At 47.6% G+C, this 24352-nt stretch overlaps 1 protein-coding gene across 3 annotated transcripts in view; it reads left to right on the plus strand.

Moving 5' to 3' along the window:
* The window catches only part of ELMO1 (engulfment and cell motility 1), a 405265-nt gene that overhangs the window by 76076 nt on the left and 304837 nt on the right, over positions 1-24352 (plus strand). For all 3 annotated transcript variants that reach the window (XM_068152730.1, XM_068152729.1, XM_068152731.1), the window contains exons 4-5: positions 6485-6525; positions 8031-8103. In XM_068152730.1, the coding sequence (XP_068008831.1) occupies positions 6485-6525; positions 8031-8103 (114 nt within the window). The remainder of the gene's footprint in view (positions 1-6484; positions 6526-8030; positions 8104-24352) is intronic.

The following is a 24352-nucleotide window of genomic DNA, read 5'->3' on the forward strand; positions in this document are numbered from 1 at the left end:
CCTCATATTAAATGAGTAAATAAAATCTCTTAGCTCACTTTTGTTTGTCTTCTAGCATTGCTGCATTCTCATGTACATACAGTAAATGTTGGGGTCCTGTCACCCTTACCTAAGCATAGCTACATCTCTTGCAGCCTCCAGCAGCAGGGCTGCCAAGGGATTCTGAAGGCAGCTGCAGCTGGCAAGGGAGGGGACACAGGATCTACTCACCACCTGCCTGGTGGTCCTGGAGCAAGTGTAAGAGTTTTGTTAGTGTGGCGGCTTGGCCAAGCGTGGGCAGAGTAGCAGGAGCAGCAGGAGACCCTGCCTGCTTGTGCCTTCCTGCAGTCCATGGGGACCAGAGGCAGTTGTGGCAGCCCTCACCTCCTTTCAGCAGCATCCCATCTGCTGCCGTGGCTGCCTGGGCTGGTGACAATTCATCTGCTTGGTAGGGAAGGGGAAGGAATTTTGTCTGGGGACTTGTATGTAGGGGGAGTGCAGCCCAAGGGAGGATTAGGAGCTTATGAAGATTGCAGTAATATTTGGTTTACATCTATTAATTTCTAAAGTGCTATCAGATGACTAATTGCAAACTCTGGATCCCAGAAGAGTTCCACTTTGTTGTTTTTCTTCCATCCTCATGCTGACAGTTGAGTTGTACCAAGTCCCTGCAGTGCTGAAGCAGTAGTGCCACAGGAGGACAAAGCAGTGCTGGGAAGGGCTGGATGGGTTAATAATTTTTATTACTGGAGATCTGGTTTGGTTTTCTTTTCTTTTTTGTTTTAACTGGCCCATAAAGATTGCAGTTGTTTTGTTGGCTGGTTTTGTTCCAGTTTTTAATTTCAAATGTCATGCTGTCAGTGGTGAAGATTCCAGAGTGCAGGTATAATGAGGAGCAGCTGAGGGAACTGTGGTTGTTTAGCCTGAAGGAGACTCAAGGGAGACCTCATCGCTCTCTACAAACCTGAAGGGAGGTTGTAGCAAGGTGGGAGCTGGCCTCTTCTCCCAGGTAAAAAGCAATAGGACAAGAAGAAATGGTCTTGAATTGCACAAAGGGAGGTTAAGGTTGGACACTAAGGAAAAAAAATGTTCACCAAAAGTGCTGTCAAGCCCTGGAACAGGCTGCCCAGGGAAGTGATGGAGTCACCATCCCTGCAGGGATTGAACATAAATGTGGATGTGCTGCTGCTGGACACATTTTAGTGGTGTGCTTGGCAGTGCTGGGCTCATGTTTGGACTTGATGCTTTTAAAGATCTTTTCCAGCCTAAATGATTCTATGATCTATATTCAGCTGCTGTTGGTCAGCCAGGTTTGGAATGTGACCATGCCCTGTTCACAAGAACCAAACTAACTTTGCCATCCCTGGAGTCCTGTTCTCATCGTGCACCCTGGAAGAGGGATAGAATAGAATGGAATAAACCAGGTTGGAAGAGACCTTCAAGATCATCACGTCCAACCTATCATCCACCACCACCTAATCAACTAAACCATGCAACCAAGCACCCTATCAAGTCTCCTCCTAAACACCTCCAGTGATGGTGACTCCACCACCCAACAGGCAGCATATTCCAATAGGCAATCGTGCTCTCTGTGTAGAATTTTTTCCTAACCTCCAGTCTAAACCTCCCCTGGCACAGCTTGAGACTGTGTCCACCACCAAAACATGGCCCTCAGTAGGATGTAGCTACTGAGGACCATGTTTTGGTGGTGGGCTTGGCAGTGCTAGGTAATGCTTGGACTTCATAACCTGAAAGTCCTCCTCCAACCAAAATGATTCTGTGATTCCATTTAGTAATGCAAAGGTAGTATAGAGTTGGGAAAAGGGGAAGGGAGAGTAATAGGACTGAGAAAGGACATAGAAGCTGATGGTGCAGAGGAATTAGGACTATCCAAATAGTGATTTGGAAAGCAATTGCATCCAGCTTTCCCAGTGTTTGTTATTGCCCATTTGGATTGTTAAAGTGGGGGGGTTTGGCCATAGTTTCCTGTAGGGAAACTATAGTTCTGCAAAGTAATAATGGGGAGGAGAGGCAGTTACTCCTTTCTGTCCTTCATTGTAGTCAGTCTGTTAGCTGACACCAGTTTACTTAGGAAAAGGAATTAAAATCCCAGATACAAGTTTTATCCAAGTAGACAAATACTGGAGTGGGAGCCACAGGAGCATCCTGAGGGGAGAGAGGAAGGCAGTGTGCTGAGCTGTACACTCCCCTTGAGAGCAGCTGGCACACACGCTGGATGGCCAAGGGGTGTTACCCACTCCACACAAACATGCTTCTCCCTTTTCTCTCTATTCCTCCTGGAAAGTGGGGTGGTTTTTTTAAGGTAGATAGAGAGAAGGGATCAGTTGGAAAGAGAGAGCTTTCAGAGGACTGTGTCCAGTTTTTGGCTCCCCAATTCAAGAGAGACTGGGATCTGCTGGATAGAGTCCAATGGAGAACTATGAGGATGACTGTGGGGTTTGAACATCTGTCCTATGAGGAAAGACCAAGAGCCCTGGGGGTGTTTAGTCTGGAGAAGAGAAGGCTGAGAGGGCATGTGTTCAATATTTATCAATGTCTGATGGGTGAGTGTGAAGATGAATGTGCCAGACTCCTTTTAGTGGTGCCCAGTGATGGGAAAAGGAACAATGGGTACAAGCTGGGACACAGGAAGTTCCACCTGAACATCAGGCGATACTTTATAGTGAGGGTGATGTACCACTGGACAGGCTGTCCGGAGAGACTGCAGACTTTCGGAAGCTGCCTGGATGCATTCCTGTGCAATCCTGCCCTAGTTCATCCTGCTTTGGCAGGGGGTTCTGTGGTGATAGGTTGGACTCGATGATCCTCGAGGTCTCTTCCAACCTTAGTTATACTGTGATACTGTGGGGGTTGGATTTGACCTCTGGAGGTCCTTTCGAACTCCTAACATTGTGTGACTGATTCTGTGAGTGCAGAAACTATGAACCTCTAGAGGATGAGGACAGGAAGTAAAAGCACCTGCACAGAGGTGACGCAGGAATCCAGACTCAGGAGCTGATCAGGCTGTAAGATTGTGGAGAAGGCAACACACTTTTTCTTTCATGATCTGCCTGATCTGCTTCACAGCCTGGCCATAGCTCCACAAAGTGCTGAGCCAGCACAGCTGAGAGAAGATGTGGTGGAGACAGGATGTGGTGGCTGCTGCAGCAGGGAGCCGGTTTCACACTTCTTACCTTTTCTCCTCCATGCCTACTCCTTTAGGCACATAGCAAGTCAGGTGAAAACTGTTTCTTTGCTTTTTAGTGGGATGATTTGTAGTTGGATCAGATCCCCATCAGGATGGTCATGTGAAAATAGTATCGCAGTATCACTAAGGTTGGAAGAGAACCTCAAAGATCATCAAGTCCAACCTGTCACCACAGATCTTGTGACTAGACCATGGCACCAAGTGCCACATCCAATCCCCTCTTGAACACCTCCAGGGATGGTGACTCCACCACCTCCCTGGGCAGCACATTCCAATGGTGAACGACTCTCTTGGTGAAGAACTTTCTCCTCACCTCCAGCCTAAACTTCCCCTGGTGCAGCTTGAGACTGTGTCCTCTTGTTCTGCTGCTGGTTGCTAGAGAGAAGAGACTGACCCCTTCCTGGCTACAATCACCTTTCAGGTAGTTGTAGAGGGCAATGAGGTCTCCCCTGAGCCTCCTCTTCTCCAGGCTAAACAATCCCAGCTCCCTCAGCCTCTCCTCATAGGGCTGTGCTCAAGGCCTCTCCCCAGCCTTGTTGCCCTTCTCTGGACACGTTCAAGTGTCTCGATGTCCTTCTTAAACTGAGGGGCCCAGAACTGGATACAGAACTCAAGGTGCTGCTCCTGCTGGCTACACTATTCTTGGTGCAGGCCAGGATGCCATTGGCCTTCTTGGCCACCTGGGCACACTGCTGGCTCATGTTTAGGCGGCTGACAATCAGCACCCCCAGGTCCCTCTCTGTTTGGGAGCTCTCCAGCCACTCTGACCCCAGCCTGTAGCTGTAGCCTGTAATGAGCAGTGAAAGAGGAAGGATGGAAAGCAAAGACAGAGGGCATGGCAAGGAGGGACAGGACAGCATCTCCTTTCAGCAGATGCTTTCATTCATGTTTGATTCAGATGGTCTCTTGTTTTTGCCTGTTTATAAACTTGGCTTTAGTTGACTGTTGCAATAACAAATTCTTCCCTGTGAGTTCCTGACCGGACCAGGGGGGCCTCCTTCTCTGACTTTTTGTTTATCTAGTGATGCAGTTCAGAAAACAAATCCAAGGACAAAACAATTCTCCCTCCACACAACACATCATGCTACTGAGTTAATTTTTGGCCTAGTCAGCTTCCTCTGAATGTTAAAGAGAAACAGCTTGTTTTGACAACAGCCTTGGTTTATGTGTGCTCATATGGTGGGCTCTGCATATTTGGTTCCTTTTAGCTGCTTGGTAAGAGTTCAGGCAACTGTGATTATTGGAAGTAGAGAGGGGACCCTAGGCTGTTGAGGTGATGTAGGGAATTTTCATGAAGCAAGGTCAACCAGTACTGGAGGAAAAAAGGCTCAGGAGTTGCCCGGATGGTGAAATTTGGTCTTTGTGCCATGCAGCTTCATTTATGATCTAAAAATGCATTTTCTTCTAGCCAGCAATCTTCTAAAGAACACTTGTGTGTGCACCCTGCGTGCTCAGATCATTGCAACATCACCCCACTGGACTTGTTCCTTCTATTTTGGGACCTAAAGCAACAGAGCTGCTTTCAGTCAGGCCAAATGCTCGTGCTTGCAGATGTAGAGAATAAAGCAGAACTGATAACATCTGGGATCTTAACACCTTCCAGCTGGTGTTTTATCAGAGGGGAACCTGCCTGTGTGTACTTGAGGGAGGATTACCATCATCATCATGACTGTGTCTGAAAGAGACAAAAGAATGTTTTAAACCTATTGAACAGCTTGCTTCAGATGTCACTCCTGGAAAATGCTCATACTGGTATCTAAATCTTCTGTTTCTGTTGGAACGTGTCCAGAGAAGGGCAACAAAGCTGGGGAGGGGCTTGGAGCACAGCCCTGTGAGGAGAGGCTGAGGGAGCTGGGGTTGCTCAGTCTGGAGAAGAGGAGGCTCAGAGGAGACCTTCTTGCTCGCTTCAACTACCTGAAGGGAGGTTGTAGCCAGGTGGGGTTTGGTCTCTTCTCCCAGGCAAGCAGCACCAGAACAAGAGGACACAGTCTCAAGCTGTGCCACGGGAAGTTTAGCCTGGAGGTGAGGAAGAAATTCTTCCCAGCAAGAGAGATTGGCCATTGGCATGTGCTGCCCAGGGAGGTGGTGGAGTCACCATCCCTGGAGGTGTTTAAGAGGGGACTGGCTGAGGCTCTTGGTGCCATGGTTTAGTTGCTTAGATGGTGTTGGGTGATAGGTTGGACTTGATGATCTTGAAGGCCTTTTCCAACCTGGCCAATTCTGTGTTCTGTATTCTGTAATGAGATGCAGTGTACACCAAAGACCCTTTGATTTCTCAGTGGAGAAGCTGAGCTGATGCTCTGTGGGCTGATGTTGCCCAGCAGGACTGACAATGCCATCATGCAGATGTGTAGAACTGCTGTCTCTCTAGATGGTCAGACCAAAACAGCGAATGTTTTTGGGGTCCCTATCATACTTCCTATTAAACAATAAATGAAATAGTGCCTGCTTGTTTTCTTCTTTGCAATCAGTGCCTTTGGAATCATATTTGAAGAGCTTAGGGCCTGGTGATGATGGTATCACAGTATCACTATGGTTGGAAGAGACCTCAAAGATCATCAAGTCCAACCTGTCACCACAGACCTCATGACTAGACCATGGCACCAAGTGCCACGTCCAATCCCCTCTTGAACACCTCCAGGGATGGTGACTCCACCACCTCTCCAGGCAGCACATTCCAATGATGAATGACTCAGTGAAGAACCTTCTCCTCACCTCAAGCCTAAACCCTCCCCTGGTGCAGCTTGAGACTGTGTCCCCTTGTTCTGGTGCTGGTTGCCTGGGAGAAGAGACCAACCCCCTCCCGGCTACAACCACCTTTCAGGTAGTTGTAGAGGGCAATGAGGTCACCCCTGAGCCTCCTCTTCGCCAGGCTAAACAACCCCAGCTCCCTCAGCCTCTCCTCATAGGATTTGTGTTCAGGGCCTCTCCCCAGCCTTGTTGCCCTTCTCTGGACATGTTCAAGTGTCTCGATGTCCTTCTTAAACTGAGGGGCCCAGAACTGGACACAGTACTCAAGGTGTGGCCTAACCAATGCAGAGTCCAGGGGCACAATGACTTCCCTGCTCCTGCTGGCCACACTATTGCTAATGCAGGCCAGGATGCCATTGGCCTTCTTGGCCACCTGGGCACCCTGCTGGCTCATGTATGGGTCTGGTGATGATGGTATGGGTCTGGTGATGATGGTATGGGTCTGGTGATGATGGTATGGGTCTGGTGATGATTTTTTAATGATAACTTTGTTTGGTTTGGTGATAATTTTACTTTTCTTTCTTTTTTTTCCCCCCACTTTACCAGAAAAAGCCACTGTCCTCAATAATAAAGGAAGTCTGTGATGGGTAAGTTCTGCCATATAGTACATAGTAGATTCTATATTTGAGTTATTAAACCACCCAGGAGGTAATTTTTTGTTGTTTCCAGAAGAAAATCCAGCCATCCTGTGCAACTAATCATTAATTTTCTGAGTCTTGTGGTTCTTTTGTCTTCACATTTTGAATTTGCAGAGTATTTTGGGTTGAGTACTTGGAAGATGAGGTTCTTAACAAAGTAGCTCCATCATGTGGGTGACTCATTTAGACTGCTGCCTTTCTGCTCACAGAGTGCAGTTTACCCACTCACTTCTGCACTTGGGCTCCCTGCGGTTCATGAATTAAGGAACTAAAGCACTGACTGGCTTTGGTGTTTCTGAGCACTGGGTCTAGTGGCCACTGTAGGCTGGTGCAGGTGATGTGAGTGCTCACACAAAACTGAAACGCTCATCACAAAGTCCTCCAGTGTGAACTAATAATTGGCTGAGAGAAAATCTCTTACTTTAGCTTTGAGATGTTAACATTCTGGGGACAAAAAATGCTGTTTTAAGCAAGTGCCTCCCCGCAGGAGAAACTAGTTTATATTCAACACATGGCTGCTGAGTTAAAAAAGGTGGGATTTTATGTGTAGTGTAATATATCAACTTAATACTGTATGTGTTGGGTATTACATAAACTAGCATAAAATCCTGGGTGCTGTAAATTTCTTTGGGTCTCTCTCTCTCAGGGATTTAGTGATCCTGCTTACTGCCAGCAAAAAAATGCTGCTTGCTGTTTTATGGAGATCTGGAACGAGTGTCAGATCATGATCAACTTATTTTTGGAGCACTGAAGAGTCACTAGTGACAAAGTTTCTCTTCTTTTCCCCCCCCACCCCTCGTTTTATCTTTGCCTTGGAAGGGAAGTAGTTATGTAAGTGCTTAGCCATGGTCAAGTTTAGGCCTTGCTTTCACATACACCGAGGGGGGGAAAATAAAATCTCCGTTACAAGATGTGTTTGTGCTGCAGGTTTTCCCTTTGTAAGCATGCTTCTATCTTAAACTTTGGAACTTGTAACTAAAAGCTAGGGAAAATGAAGAGAAATACATAATGACAGGTACTTGTTTGGTGGTAAGAAAATGAAGGGCTGGAGCACCTCTGCTATGAGGACAGGCTGAGGGAGCTGGGGGTGTTCAGCCTAGAGAGGAGGGTGTCTAGAGACAGGACAATGGAGAATAGTTTGGAGCTGAGGGTAAGAATGGGTCTTAAGAGGAAGTTCTTCACTACAGCTGTGGTGAGACTCTGGAATAAGTTTCCAGGAAGGCTGTGGCTACCTTCTCCCTGGGGGTGTTGAAGACCAGGTTAGAGGAGGGCTTGAGCAGCTGAGTCTAGCTGAGAGGTGTCCCTGCCTGTGGTGGGGAGGTTGGAGTAGATGATCTCTCAGGATCCTTCCAACCTAAGCTATTCTGTGAATTATTTAAAGTGTACTTCCTGAGTTTTTAAGGTTCCAGTTTATGATTAATTTCTTTTTTCTTTTTTTTGTGTGTGTTTCTAAGGTGGTCACTAGCAAACCATGATCAGTTTGCACTGCAGCATGCTGATAGCTCCAATTTCTACATCACAGAGAAGGTAGGTCAAATCTCTTGGCACAACTTTTGCATAGCCTCTCAAAGTGTTTGTTGCAATAATTTTGCTTCAAATTAAAGTATGTAAAAATGTAGATTATCTCTTGTAATGCACTGCCAATGGGAGGGGTTGGTAGTGGGAGACTTGCTTTGATTTTATTTTGCACTGATTATTTTCTGCTTAGAAAGGCAAATTACAGTTTGAATGTGCCAGGGCTCTAAGTTTGAGGCTTGAGTCTGAAGCCCTTCAGCTTTGGTCATTGTGCAGGTTTAGCATTCTGCTGACAAGTGGCATACAAGAAGTATGTGAATTGTGAAGGACTCTCTGAGGAGACCTCAGTGCATGGCACTTCCCTCTCTGGCTGATCAGGTAGAAATAAGTTTCAGTGACTGTGTGGTATTTGCTGCTCCTTCCAGCCTGTCGCCTTATCCTTTTGCAGATCTGCATGTGGCTTCTTCTGGGCCCCTTAATTCAAGAAGGACATTGAGACACTTGAACGTGTCCAGAGAAAGGCACAAGGCTGGGGAGGGGTCTTGAGCACAGCCCTATGAGGAGAGGCTGAGGGAGCTGGGGTTGCTTAGCCTGGAGAAAAGGGGCCTCAGGGGGAGACCACCTTGCTCTCTCCAACTCCCTGAAGGGAGGTTGTAGCCAGGTGGGGGTTGGTCTCTTCTCCCAGGCAAGCAGCACCAGAACAAGAGGACACAGTCTCAAGCTGTGCCAGGGGAAGTTTAGGCTGGAGGTGAGGAGAAAGTTCTTCCCAGCAAGAGAGATTGGCCATTGGAATGTGCTGCCCAGGGAGGTGGTGGAGTCACCATCCCTGGAGGTGTTCAAGAGGGGATTGGACGTGGCACTTGGTGCCATGGTTTAGTTGTCAGGAGGTGTTAGGTATTAGGTAATATGTTGGACTTGATGATCTCTGAGGTCTTTTCCAACCTTATTGATTCTATGATTCTATGTTACTTTGGGCTTCTTATTTTGGTCCCCAGCTAGCCGGACAGTAGGTGATTCATGAAGTGATGCAATGGTTTCAGCAGAGGAATGAAATGGCTGTAGCTGTAATAAAAATGGAATGTCTGGTCTAAATAACTGGGACATGCTCATCTGAATGGGACCAAGCAGTGCATCCATTCCTGGCATTGCTGGCAGAATTGCTGGAATTACTGGGATTTTATGGAAAAAAGAATGTACTTGTTTGGAAGAGTGGACACATGAGTGCCTCAGAGGTACACTGTCTAAGCAATGGGATAAGAGCAGTGTCTAAAATGTGCTGAGGTCTGCATGCAGATTCCCTAACCTCAGTGGATTTTGAGCTGAGCAGACCTGAGTTTAGCTGGGTGGACACAGGCGCCTCTTGCTCTCCTTATCTGTTTAGTTTGGCTTAGCCTTAAGCTCTCTTGGTTTTGTTTTGCATTTTAGAGTTGTTTAGGATCTGCTAAATACAGCTGAGACCTGAACTAACTTTTCTCTTCTTGTAGTTGTTACCCCACCCAAGAAACGCGGGGAGCTTGGGCACACTTTAAGCCTTTAGCAAGGCTAAATTTAGCAGCACAGCTGGGGCAGTTGCCCATAAGATAGCATTTAGGGGTTGGTTTTCTTCTTCTCCTCAATGTACCACAGTTTGTTTGGGGATCTCCCCTTTTCCCCTCCTGTCTGTGGTGGTTTCTTCTTTTGTGTGTGTTTGGTCATTTGGGGTTTTGTTGTTGTTGGTTTTGCGTGGTTGGTTGCTTCCCCCCTTTCCTCTCCTTTCTTTTCAAGTTTCAATTGACAGAGGCTTCAAAGGCCACCACAAGCAAAACTGTTGAAGTAATTGTTGGTTACCCGAATTAAATAGGGAGGTTGTTCTGCTAATTGCCCTGAATTGGGACACAAGATTTTTCCAGTAAGCCAGGCGCAGTTGAACTTGCCTGCTGGCAAGAAAGCCTGGACTGAGGGAATGCTTAGGCTTGCTGAAAGAATTTGTCCTGACACATCTGGAGGATATTCCAGGCTTTGCCTCCACCTTTGGTGGGTAGGATCCTGCAGCTTTGGAGTTTCTGCATAAAAGGAAGCCTGATGGCTTTTGGCTGCCTTTTAACTTGCAGTTAGGATGGAAAATGATGGTCTTCTAGAACATTTTGGGTTGTACTGTGGAGAGGACTTTGAGTTTGTTTATTCCCTACTGAAAATATGCAGAGTGTCTGACTCTGAGTCACATAAATAAGAGAGGAGAACTCTAAATGCCACCAGTATTACTCAGATAACTGTGACTTTTATTAGATATTGTTCACTGTTTATCACTGCCTATTGGGTAGTGACTGTAAAGAGAGGCTCACATAGGCCATCACCCCTTCTCCACACTTTCCCTCTTTTGTGTGTGGTAGGATGTTGTGGCTTTCTGAGTTGTAACATGAAAAACACCAGGCATGAGGACAAACACATGCACAGCAGGAATTGTTAAAGTCCACATTGCCTTCATCTGTCTCTTCTGCGGACGTGAGCAGAGCTCTTTTGTGCCAGCTCCTAATAAGCAAATATTTTTCACTGCTCCCGAGCAAATATTTTGCACTGCTCCCAAGGATGAATTGTGTTTCTCTACACAAGCAGCAGATATTATGGAGAGGTCATCTTTCCACAAAGCCTCTGTGAGTGACTGCTGATTTGTGGCCTTCCAGGGAGAAATAGGCCTTTTCAAAGTGCCGCCGTGTTTAAAGGTGCCAGAGAGAGAAGCACTGAATGAATTAAGAAGAATCTTTGTAGCAAAAGTATTCCTCATGTGGGACTATCAAACACAGGGCTTACAAGGGGGTTTGGTTTTGTTTTGGGTGGCAAACAGCACGTCTGTGTTTGGGTTGTCAATTGCAGGCCTCTTTAGCCTTTATAGCCAACCTATATTTACTATACAGAAATAAAAACAACACCCAAGCAGTTCTTTATTATTATTAGTAGTTTTTTTTTCTTCCCCTCCTGACTGTATTATTTGAAAAACTTCCTCTACAGGAGTAGCAACAACTCCTTCAGACAACACAAGAGTGGTCCCTTGACAAATCCTGAGGCAGTCAGGGTTCCTCCTAGAGACAGCACTTCCCACAGCCTCTGGGATTCTGGTTTGCCTGTGTCTGTGCCCCTGAAGGTCCAGTGGGAATTATTAATGATGTATCTTAGTGACTTTATTAAACAGGAGAAATAAGAGACTGCATGAAGAAGCCAAGTAGTGCCTAAAATCAGCCTGGCTGGTGTTTTGAGCACAATTACTTTTAATGACAGTAATAGGTGTGGTGTTTTTAAAGTCACAGAATGGTCAGGGTTGGAAGGGACTTCAAAGATCAGCCAGTTCCAACCCCCCTGCCATGGCCAGGGACACCTCACACTACAGCAGCTTGCTCACAGCCACCTCCAGCCTGGCCTTCAAAACCTCCAGGGATGAGGCTTCCACCACCTCCCTGGGCAACCTGTGCCAGTCTCTCACCACCCTCATGGGAAAGAACTTTTCCCTGATGTCTAATCTAAATCTCTCCTCCTCTAGCTTGAATCTGTCCCTCCAGTCCTATCACTCTCTGACACCCTCAAAAGTCCCTCCCCAGCTTTCTTGTAGCCCCCTTCAGATACTGGAAGGCCACAAGAAGGTCTCCTTAGGTCCTTCTCTTCTCCAAACTGAATAATCCCAACTCTCTCAGCCTGTCCTCCTGTTGGGGTTGTTCAGTTCTTACTTATCATGGAGGGACCTTTCTTTGGTAGGACAAACATCTAAAAGCCTGACTTCTCAATCAGGATCTCATTGTGCTAGATGCTGTAAAACAGGGAATAAAAAAAGAGTCACCTTTGCTTCTGTCTCTCCAGGTTGTACCTGAATAGGTGCTGTGTGGATGAGGTGACTCAGGAATGTGATATGCTGCATGAAGTCAGGTTTAGACCAGAAAATGCTATATGAAAAGTAGAAAATGGCTGTATAATTTTGCATGCTATGTGTGCTGCTGAGCTAAAAATCACAGCTGGGCTCTCTGTCTGCTGTGTTCCTTTGCTGGCAGACATGGGAGTGGCTCAAGCCACAGGCTGGTGAGTCATGCCTGGTCCCTTAGCACTGCTCACCCGTGGGCTTTGCAGGCAAGGGCTGGCTCCTCTGGATGAATTTGTGTGCCTATCTTAGAATAGAATAGAATAGAATTAACCAGGTTGGAAGAGACCTTTGAGATCATTGAATCCAACCTATCACCCAACACCATCTAATCAGCTAAACCATGGCACCAAGTGCCTCATCCAGGCTCTTCCTAAACACCTCCAGTGATGATGACTCCACCACCTCCCTGGGCAGCACATTCCAAGGGCCAATCTCTCTTTCTGGGAAGAATTTCTTCCTAACATCTAGCCTAAACCTCCCCTGGCACAGCTTGAGACTGTGTCCTCTTGTTCTGATGCTGCTTGCCTGGGAGAAGAGACCAACCCCCACCTGTCTACAACGTCTCTTCAGGGAGGTGTAGAGAGCAATAAGGTCTCCCCTGAGCCTCCTCTTCTCCAGGCTAAGCAACCCCAGCTCCCTCAGCCTCTCCTCACAGGGCTGTGCTCCAGACCCCTCCCCAGCTTTGTTGCCCTTCTCTGGACACCTTCCAGCACCTTAGCATCTTTCCTAAACTGAGGGGCCCAGAACTGGACACAGGACTCAAGGTTTGGCCCACCATGGGCTCTGGGGCAGGGAGGGATCATTGTTAACTCAAACTTGGTCTCCAAAAGCAAAAAGATCTCGAAGAGCTGGAGTGTTGCAGCTGTTGAGCTTACAGCACAGCCTCAAAAATACTGTGTGTGTGTTTCTGGTCACATCTGAAGATGTGATAAACCAACATTTTATCATGAAGGGGCCTTGCAGGAGTGGGGGGGCTGGGGAGTAAGTGTTTAGGGTGACAGAATGTGCTCCTAACCCTGCACCTGAGCTGATAGAAAAGACTCTGTCATTCTTACTGAGAGGCTTTGAGAGCCAGCTCCAAGCTGTGTTCAGCACCCAGTGAGGATGCTTGTGCCATTTAAAAATGTTCCCTTTCAAGTGTAGGGACATTTCATCTGCATGCTGACTGCAGCCCATCCTTACTCAGTTACAATTTTGTTGTGTTTGGGTTTTTTACATGCAATGACTCCCTTATTTCCTGAGTCCCACTTTTCCCTTCCATTCTTATGTGCCTGTTGCATGGAGTAGAGGAGAGCAGGCACTGAGTTCCCCTTACTACTTTTGAGGGACTTTCAGCGCTGTTTTGCAGGCAGGCTTCTCCCCCCTTCATTGTCATTACTCATGCCTTTGCTGTGTTTGCAGATGGGACATCCTGCTACTCACACTGCCTTTCCTGAGCTGGGAGCCTGGGTAGAGTCCCTGGTGTTTGCTCTTTCTCAAAGGTGCTTTTGCTTGTGACCTATTTGATTATTTTTTTTTTTTTTGCTGAATACAACCTGTAATTGTATGTTCATGTGAAATTCCACCATGTCATTGCAGGCTCCCTGTGGGGGAGTGTATGCAAATGACAGGGCAAGGAATGAGCTGCTTGTAGGGGTTGGGGTTTTCACAGTATCGCCAAGGTTGGAAGAGACCTCGAGGATCATCGAGTCCAACCTGTCACCACAGACCTCATGACTAAACCATGGCGCCAAGTGCCACGTCCAATCTCCTCCTGAACGCCTCAGGGATGGTGACTCCACCACCTCCCTGGGCAGCACATTCCAATGATGAATGACTCTCTCAGTGAAGAACTTTCTCCTCACCTCCAGCCTAAACTTCCCCTGGTGCAGCTTGAGACTGTGTCCCCTTGTTCTGGTCCTGCTTGCCTGGGAGAAGAGGCCAACCCCTTCCTGGCTACAACCACCTTTCAGGTAGTTGTAGAGGACAATGAGGTCACCCCTGAGCCTCCTCTTCTCCAGGCTAAACAATCCCAGCTCCCTCAGCCTCTCCTCACAGGGCTGTGCTCAAGGCCTCTCCCCAGCCTTGTTGCCCTTCTCTGGACACACATGTTCAAGTATCTCGATGTCCTTCCTAAACTGAGGGGCCCAGAACTGGACACAGGACTCAAGGTGTGGCCTAACCAGTGCAGTGTACAGGGGCACAATGACTTCCCTGCTCCTGCTGGCCACACTATTGCTAATGCAGGCCAGGATGCCATTGGCCTTCTTGGCCACCCGGGCACACTTCTGGCTCATGTTTAGGCGGCTGTCAACCAGCACCCCCAGGTCCCTCTCTGCCTGGCTGCTCTCCAGCCACTCTGAGCCCAGCCTGTAGCACTGCATGGGGTTGCTGTGGCCAAAGTGCAGCACCTGGCACTTGGACTTGTTGAATGAGTGTTTTTGTTTGTTTGTGTTTGGTTTTTTCCCTTTAGTTTTCAGTATTCATCTGTTTTCACTGATTAATTGAACTTGAGTGAGTTGGAAGCAAACCTTCCCAGTAATGAAGGTTTCTGATTCACTGAAGGGCCTGGTACTTCACAAGCAGCTGAGACTGAGCTAAGAGGCTTTGCTCTGAGTAATATCTTTGTTAGTAATGTTACTGAAATGGCAAATCCCAGTCTACATTTGCCCTGGACCAAGCTAAGCCTGGCTTTGCCCTTCCTGTGCCACTGATAATCACTGATGTGGTATTTCCCTCACATTCACAAATTTCTCACTGTTTTGGGGCACCTTGCACAGCTTTGTAGGAATTCGTAGTATCATAGTATCAGTCAGGGTTGGAAGGACCACAAGGATCATCTAGTTCCAACCCCCCTGCCATGGGCAGGGACACCCCACACTAGATCAGCCTGGCCAGAGCCTCATCCAGCCTGGGCTTAAACACCTCCAGGGACAGGGCCTCAACCACCTCCCTGGACAACCCATTCCAGGACTTCACCACTCTCATGGGGAAGAACCTCCTCCTCACACCCAGCCTGAATCTCCCCACCTCCAGCTTCATTCCATTCCCCCTAGTCCTATCGCTACCTGAGATCCTGAGCAGTCCCTCCCCAGCCTTCTTGTAGGCCCCCTTCAGATACTGGAAGGCCACAATGAGGTCACCTGGGAGCCTTCTCTTCTGCAGACTGAACAGCCCCAACTCCTTCAGTCTGTCCTCACAGGAGAGGTGCTCCAGCCCTCTGATCATCCTTGTGGCCCTTCTCTGGACACCTTCCAGCACCTCCAGATCCCTCTTGTCATAGGGGCTCCAGAACTGGAGGCAGTACTCCAGGTGGGGTCTCACCAGAGCTGAGTAGAGGGGGAGGATCACCTCCCTTGCCCTGCTGGCCACACTTCTCCTGATGCAGCCCAGGATCTGATTGGCTTTGCGGGCTGCAAGTGCACATTGAGAGCTCATGTTGAGCTTCTTGTCCACCAGCACCCCCAAGTCTCTCTCCTCAGGGCTGCTTTCCAGCCAGTCACTGCCCAGCCTGGATTTGTGCCTGGGATTGCCTCGACCCAGATGCAGGACCCTGCACTTGGTCTTGTTGAACCTCATGAGGTTGGCTTGTGCCTGCCTCTCCAGACTGTCAAGGTCCCTCTGGATGGCCTCCCTTCCCTCCAGCTGTCTGCTGCACCACACAGCTTGGTGTCATCAGCAAACTTGCTGAGGGTGCACTCAATGCCACTGTCCATGGCACCCACAAAGATGTTGAACAAGCCTGGTCCCAGGACTGATCCCTGAGGGACTCTGCTTGTCCCTGGCCTCCACTGGGACATGGAGCCATTGACAGCCACTCTTTGGGTGCGGCCATCAAGCCAGTTCCTTATCCATCTAGTGGTCACCCATCAAACCCATGTGTCACCAGTTTGGAGACCAGGATGTGGTGTGGGACAGTGTTGAAGGCTTTGCTCAGGTCCAGTTCCTGACAATTCCTAACAATAAGGAGCAGCACATGGATTCAGAGCAGCCTTGTTCCTGCCTGCTTGATGGAGGCTGGTAGTGCTGCCCTGTGGACTCAGTACAAACTAGTGGATTTCCCCAGTGAGCAGAAGTAAAACCCAAGTGCCTGTGCACTAAATCACTTTCAATCCTGCTTCGTTCAGGCTGATTTCAAGAGCAGTGATCATCCGTCTCTTGGCAGATGAGTCCTTATTTTAGGACTCCTTTTGTAGCCCTTCAGGTTTGTGCTAAATTTGTCAAAGGAAATAATTCTCTCCTGTAAAACCTGTTCTCTCATAGAATCATAGGATGGTCTGGGTTCGAAGGGACCCCAAAACATCATCTAGTCCAACCCCCTCTGCAGTCAGCAGGGACATCCTCCACTAGATCAGCTTGCCCAGAGCCCTGTTGAGCCCCACCTTGAATATGTCCAGGGATGGGGCCTCAACCACCTCCCTGGGCAACCTGGTGCAGTGTTCCAGAGCTTGTTCCTAGCATCCAATCTAAATCTGCTGTTCTCTAGTTTGAAGCCATTGCCCTTCATCCTATCGCTGCAGGCCTTTGCAAACAGTCTCTCTCCTTCAGGTACTCAAAGGGTGTTATTGGGTCTTCCTGGAGCCTCCTCTTCTCCAGGCTGAACACCCCCAGCTCTCTCAGCCTGTCCTATTAGTAGAGGTGTTCCAGCTCCCTGATCATTTTCGTGGCCCCAGCATAAACAGCTTAATTCTTCTGCTTGCATGCTTTAAAAACATTTGGTAAAACCAATATTTTCCATTCAGTTCATTAGCTCCATTTGAAGGCTGCTGAGATGGATCAAATGGTTTAAAAAACCCCACAACTGTACAGATATTTATTGTCCTGGTTTTAGTTTGTGATTTTGCCATTAAGCACTAGAGAGGAAATGCTCTGACAAGGTTTGTCTCTCACAGCACTTGAAGACAGGTACAGTTTTGTCTGTTTGGGTTCAGTTGACAACAAACAGTTCTGTTTTAAGACCTGGCTCACAGAAAAAGGCTTTTCAAGTCCTCTTCATGCTCTCAGAACAACTTCTTCAGATGGGTGCTTTGAGAAGATGCAGTGAAGAGAGATCACAGCTTACTGCTGAAAGGGGACAGTTCTCAGTATTTCTCTTCTGTATGAGATCCTGTTGCTTCACACAGTCTCCAGCTGCACCAGGCTGGATGTGAGGAAGACATTCTTCCCAGAAAGAGAGATTGGCCATTGGAATGTGCTGCCCAGGGAGGTGGTGGAGTCACCATCTCTGGAGGTGTTCAGGAAGAGCCTGGATGAGGCACTTGGTGCCATGGTTGAGTTGCTTAGATGGTGTTGGGTGATAGGCTGGACTCGATCTTGAAGGTCTTTTCCAACCTGGTTGATTCTATTCTTTCTATTTCTATGCTTTTGACCATTTGTGGAGGTGGTGGCAGGGAGGGATCATTTTGTGCTGCTTCAATTCATTAAATTCTCTTAATAAAAAGTCTGCCTGATTGGCTGTAAGGGTGAGGCAAGACCCTTGAATCGTGTCCAGCAACAGCTTGCAGAGTAGGAGGAAGTTAAAGGAAGGGTAGGAAGAGGAAGGAAACTTTGCTCTTTTTAACGGTTGTGAGCTGTTGTCATTTGCTTGTGGATCTGTCCTAGGCTGATGGAGGATGAGCTCGTTGGTAAATTCTGGCTGTAGTCACCAATGGAGTGGGATCTTTTACCTACAGCCCTTCTGTGTATGAGAGGAAGGGTGCAGGCAAGGGGGTGTGTGTTAAAGAAGCACAAGCACCTGCAGACTTCCCCTGAGAGAAGTCCCAGTGTGGCTCCTAGTGCAGTGCTTGCAAAATGAGCTGGCCTGCTTCCCTGCCTATGCTGTACTGCTTGTTCCAGTCTTTTACCTTACAAACTGGGCAAACCCCCAAATGGTAAAAATTTCAGCTGGGTTAGTTCCCTTGTTGACTCATCAACTATTTATATAACTGCTCATGCCACATAAAACCAATGGTAGGGACGAGCAAGAGACCGAAAAGCAAGTCTCCACTTCATGGTAGCAAGCTATGCTTTGATTTGGCCCAAGTGACTGAACCACAGCCTTGGCTTGAGCCTTCAGCTGTTTCCTTAGTAGCAGTATCTGCTTAAGGAGCTACAGGTCCTGTGTAGCTGTGGGTGAACGTGTTGAGTGGACTGCATTGAAGAACTGGCTTCAGTTTGTCAGGCCTTAGTTTGGGTTTCTTTGTGTGTGGCAGCAGCAGCTTTCTCTTCTGATTGCCCCGTGGGATCTCAGCAGCCTGGCTCAGTCTGTAATTTCCTGATGTTTATTTTTCAGGGTGCATCTCTTAGGTTCCAAGTGATCAGGGAAGGATGGGGCAGCTGTTATCTGCTCACCCCTTCTGGGTTATTGGTACAACTGTCTGTGTGCTTGCTTAAACTGGGGAAATGATCCAGCTGAGAAAAGAACTTCTGTGGAACTACTTTTAATGTGTCAGAAGGACACTGCCCACAGTGTAATATCACTGCTGCTCTGCAGTGCAAGTGGGGCCTGGTGATGTTGTCCTTGCAGATCACTCCACTCAAAGATAGTGAAGTCAGGGAAGCTGTGGATGATTCCTCAGAATGTGGTTTCAGTGGCATTCAAGTTGGTATGACTCTGGGTTTCTGGAGGAAAAAGGTAGTTGAGCTTTCTTTTTCTGTTCCATTGCTTCATTCTCTTCTCATCTCAGTGACTACTGGAATGAGTTGGATCTGACAAAGAAGCCCAAACCAAAACATAAACAACTCCAAAAAAAACCACCCATATTTTTTTCCCTTTTTGTTTTCTTTCTTTTTTTTGGGCTGAAGGAATGGGAGAGGAATAGGCAACTTTTGTGAAGGGTAGCTGGTTGCCTGTGCTGCTGCATTGTTGGTAGATCAATGTCAGGAAAGCATTGGGAGCTCCCACAGTAGGAGGATATGTGCAGAACTGGCTGGAGAGCTGCACTGGATTGGCTATACCCTGGAACTGCAGCACTACTGTAAGTTGGTTTATGTATTAGCTGCTGTCATGCTTGAATAGGGACAGCTCAACAGCATGCAGAAAACTTCCTCTTTTTAGATAATTCATCCAAACTGCCCACACTTTTCAAAGAAAGACCTAAAGAGCTTCTCCCTCTTTCCAGCAGCTTCTCCAAAAATGAATTTCAGCACTAGATGAATTACCTCAGTATTTCTTCTAAAGCACTACAGTCCTGTCATGCCAAGTAGTACAGTGTGGATAATTATCTAGAGAGGTTGTGGATGCTTCCTCCCTGGGAGTGTTCAAGGCCAGGTCTTGAGCAGCTGAGTCTAGTTGAGAGGTGTCCCTGCCTACCATGGGGAGGTTGGAGTAGATGATCTCTGAGGCCCCTTCCAACCTGAGCCATCCTATTATTTAGAGAACAGAAACATTTCAGCTTAGGAAAAGACCTTTACAAGACACCTGATCCAACCCATGCCCAACTAGATCAGGCTGCTCAGAGCCCCATCCAACTTGACCATAAATGTTTTCAGGGATGGGGCTTCTACCTACACTCTTTCAGCTCTCATATTGAAGTTTTTCACGGCTGAAAACAAGCACATTTCCTGGGAAGACAGCTGAATGTTATCATTAACCTCATAGTCTGTCTCCAGGTGGAAGAGTAGCAAATTGCATTCAGGATTGTGATCTGATGATGGCTTTCAATCCCTTCATGCTTCCTCAGGATTTACATTTGTCGTACTACAGATGTTGAAGGCTGTATCTGCACTTAGTCTGATTAACATCCCATGTAAAGGCCGAGGTTCTCTTTCCAGATGTGGTATTTTTAGTCTATGCCTTTAATGTTGGGGGGAAATTTCAACCCCCCCACACCAGAGTTTTTGACTTGGAGATTAACTCCATGTATCACTTTGTCCTCATCCACATCTTGCCCAAACTCACCTTCAGGAAAATGTCAGAATAGAATTAGAATAGAACAGAATTAACCAGGTTGGAAAAGACCTTTGAGATCATTGAGTCCAACCTATCACCCAGCACCATCTAATCAACTCAACTACAGCACCAAGTGCCTCATCCAGGCTCTTCCTAAACACCTTCAGTGATGGTGACTCCACCACCTCCCTGGGCAGCACATTCCAATGGCCAATTACTCTTGCTGGGAAAAACTTCCAGCCTAAACCTCCCCTGGCACAGCTTCAGACTGTGTCCTCTTGTTCTGGTGCAGCTTGCCTGGGAGAAGAGACCAACCCCCACCTGGCTACAACTTCCCTTCAGGTAGTTGTAGAGAGCAAGAAGGTCTCCCCTGAGCCTCCTCTTCTCCAGGCTAAGCAACCCCAGCTCCCTCAGCCTCTCCTCACAGGGCTTGTTATGGACTTCATGGATTTATGCTGATTTATGCTGTGTATTTTTAGCTCTGTTTTTTTGTTTTGGTTTGATGTCAGTTTGGGAGAGGGTGTAATAAAGTAATAATAGTATGGAAAGAGGGAAGAAACTGTTGCTTAGCACTATAAACACGTGAAGAGTAGTAGATTTCTTGGCTACTGTCCTTTAGCCCAGTTTAAAGAAGTCTGGAGGAAGCTGTTTGGTCAAGGTTAAGGAACAGTGCTGAGCGAGCTATAACCATGGGAACCAATGCTTCTAGGTCTTCCTCAAATATGTTATGAAAACATTCCACTCCACCCAGTTGCAGTGAGCTGGGTCTTGAGGCATTTTGCAGGGTACAACAGATGATTACAGTGATAAGGGCAAATGCATGGCAAAACATAACTTTAATTTGGCTTGGTGAGTTTTCTGAAGGGTCTTTCCAGGCAGGCTCGGGGTGGATGGCTTGACTGCTTGGAGAGGGGTTTTGGAAAGCTAATTCACATACCTTCAGCCCTCTGGATGGTTTCATGGGCTCTGTTCACGCCTGGGGCCTGCTGCTTTGATGAAGGCTCCTGCACGTCTTTTGCACAGAGTAGCCTATGGTGCAGTAAATCATAGGATGGCTTAGGATGGAAGGGACCTCGGAGATCATCTACACCAACCTCCCCAACATGGGCAGGAACACCTCTCAACTAGGCTTAGCTGATCCAACCTGGCCTTGAACACCCCCAAGAAGCAGGCAGCCACAAATTCCCTGAGCAGCCTGTTCCAGAGTCTCACCACCCTCTTACTGAAGAACTTCTCCCTAAGATCCAGTCTAACCCTCAGCTTCAAACCATTCCCTCTTGTCCTGTTGCTAGAAACCCTCATGAAAGGTCCCTCTGCAGCCTTCCTGTAGGATTCCTTCAGGTGTTTGGATTATAATAGTGAATTTACACTGTTTCACAAAGCTGCCATCCCTTCACTATCAGGAAGGGGTTTGTGTGGAGTCAGTTATCCAAGTCAAGCCTCGTGAAACAGCTGAAGCCCACAATAAGAGAAGAACAGAGGCTGCTGCCTCTTTGGGCAGAGCTTCGAGAAGGCACAGGATCCTGTGCCAGATAATCAGAGAATGGTTTGGGTTGGAAGGGACCTCCAGAGGTCATTTAGTACGAACCCCCTCTGCAGTCAGCAGGGGCATCCTCAACTAGATCAGGTTGCCCAGAGCCCTGTTGAACTTTACCTTGGCTATCTCCAGGGATGGGGCCCCAGCCACCTCCCTGGACAACCTGTCTTGGAAGAGGTTTTTTTATTCAATTGGGTTTGTCTGTTTTTTCCTTTCCCTCCCTTCCCTGTGGGCAGTGGTGAGCACTGTTCTGAATAGCAGTGGTGCTAATGAGTACATTTGCCAAAGCTGAGCTGCTGTAATGTTCTGTTAGACTGGAAAAGAAATCCACAGGACACTGTCCCTAAGACTAAGCAGATTAACTGTGTGTAAATGTGGCAGCTGAAATTAACTGGCACGCTGACTGCTGCATCACACACTTAATGTAGGAAATCCTCTTGGCTTAATTGTACACTTACAGGTTGTTACTTGGTAGGCACTTGAGTCATTATTGAGAATGGATCAGCAAAATTGGATTTTCTTTTACTGAGGAACAACTAACCCTTTTAAAATTTTGGCTGGCCCACTGTGCTAGAGACTTGATGCTTTGAATAATTCCAGGCAGAAGGCAGTTTTCCTGAAGCCTTTGTCCTGTGGAGAAGGACCTGGGAGTCCTGGTGGACAAAAAGTTCTGCATGGGACAGCAATGTGCCCTTGTGGCCAAGAGGGCAGGTGGTGTCCTGGGGTGCATACAGAGGAGTGTGTCCAGCAGATCCATGGAGGTTCTCCTCCCCCTCTACTCTGTCCTGGTGAGGCCACACCTGGAATACTGCAGCCAGTTCTGGGGTCCCCAGTTCAAGAGGGACAGGGATCTGCTGGAGAGAGTCCAAGGGAGGGCTCCAAGGATGCTGAAGGGACTGCAGCACTGCCTGGTGAGGAGAGGCTGAGAGCCCTGGGGCTGATTAGTCTGGAGAGGAGAAGACTGAGAAGAGATCTGATCAATGTCTATCAATAGCTGAGGGCTGGGGGTCAGGAGGGAGGGGACAGGCTTGGCTCAGTTGCACCCTGGGATATAGAACAAGGGGCAATGGGTACAAACTACAGCACAGGAGCTCTACAGCACTTCTTTACTGTGAGGGTCCCAGAGCACTGGAAGAGGCTGCCCAGAGAGGTTGTGGAGTCTCCTTCTCTGGAGACTTTCAAGACCCATCTGAATGTGTTCCTGTGCAACCTGTCCTGGATTCTCTGGTCCTGCTCTGGCAGAGTGATTGGACTCGATCTCTGGAGGTCCCTTCCAACCCTTAACATCCTGTGATCTGTAAATCAGAATTTGAAGATGAACTCTTTATCAGTTGTGATAGCAGTGATTGAATTTACAGTTTAGGGCAGGCTTATGCCTTTTGCTATGAGCCAGGCATGATGAAAAGTCCTTGGGCTTCATGTGCTGGGTGCTCTGACAGGCATTACAACAACAAAGTCTGAGAGCTTTGGTGTTTCAGACTGGGCTTGACAAACAAACAGACCCCAAAGAAAACTTTCAGCTTCCTTTTTCCCCCTTGCTTCTAAATGTCTAAATGTAACAAGGTACTTTTCACTTGCTAGGTTGCTTGTAGATTTAATCTATGCCATCTATAAATGTCCTTATAACTAGAGGCTTGTTTTTTAACCTTCATGCATGACACTAGAGAGCGTATCAGGTTAAGACCAACTTTTTATGGGTGAAGGTTCCAGCCTGGGACGAGGCTATTGTAACTGAACAAACTGGAGCATGGCTTCAGCTTGGAGCAACTGAAGCAATGTGATTTGGGCTGTGGTTGACAGCTTACCTTCACAAAAAGGGAAGGCATAATTGCTCCTTATGTTTTCCCTGTTCTTTCTGTAGCCAGGTGGGGGTTGGTCTCTTCTCCCAGGCAACCAGCACCAGAACAAGAAGACACAGTCTCATGCTGTGCCAGGGGAGGTTTAGGCTGGAGATGAGGAGAAAGTTCTTCCCAGAAAGTGTAATTGGCCATTGGAATGTGCTGCCCAGGGAGGTGGTGGAGTCACTGTCCCTGGAGGTGTTCAAGAGGAGATTAGATGTGGCATTTAGTGCCATGGTTTAGTTGATTAGATGGTGTTGGGTGATAGGTTGGACTTGGTGATCTCAAAGGTCTTTTCCAACCTGGTTAATTCTGTTATATTCTATTCTCCCCACCCTGCTCCAAATACGTGATTCCCTCATCTCTCTTGGTTTGCACTGGTGCTGAACTTGTCTTTCTGTTTAATAAACAGAACTGACAGGAAAAAAAACAAACCTCTTTCCTGCCAGGCCTGGTTTCTGCCAGGTTAGTGTGACTGTGAGACCTACAAAGAGGTCTGTCCAGTTCCCAGAGCTGGTGCAGGGCAGAAAAGGGAACATGCAGGTGGGAGGGGTTAGGACTCAGCCATTCAGCAAACTCCTTGGGCCTCCTCAAACAGTGTCCAGTACCTCCTGCTTGCAGTGGACTGAAAATGTTTGCAGAGATCTTGATTGTGGCCTGGATGGAGTGACTTGCCTTGTTAGCCACATTTGTACATCTGCTTGGGCAGCTCATATTAATTAAGCTTGAAATTTCTCATGTTTCCTGTGCTGAAGTTATGCTGCTGAAAAAATATAACCCTTTGTGTGTGCTCTTCTAGTTCACAATGGTCTGTTTAATTAGCGCCAGTATTGTCATGAGGGTATTGGTGAATCATTTCTGAATGTGACGTGGTACAGCTGAAGTTGTGTGAAATTCTTCCCAGCAAGAGAGATTGGCCACTGGAATGTGCTGCCCAGGGAGGTGGTGGAGTCACCATCCCTGGAGGTGTTTAGGAAGAGCCTGGATTAGGCTCTTGGTGCCACGGTTGAGTTGATTAGATGGCGTTGGGCGATAGGTTGGACTCAGTGATCCCAAAGATCTTTTCCAACCTGGTTAATTCTATTCTATTCTTACCTGGAGGTAGACTGACTGCTCACTTTGCCCTAAAGCAATTAATTTTATTCAGTTCCCCA

This window comes from Melanerpes formicivorus, unplaced genomic scaffold (genome assembly GCF_026170545.1).
Source record: "Melanerpes formicivorus ecotype bairdi unplaced genomic scaffold, bMelFor1.0.p_v2 SCAF_24, whole genome shotgun sequence".
Classification (NCBI taxonomy): Eukaryota; Metazoa; Chordata; class Aves; order Piciformes; family Picidae; genus Melanerpes; species Melanerpes formicivorus.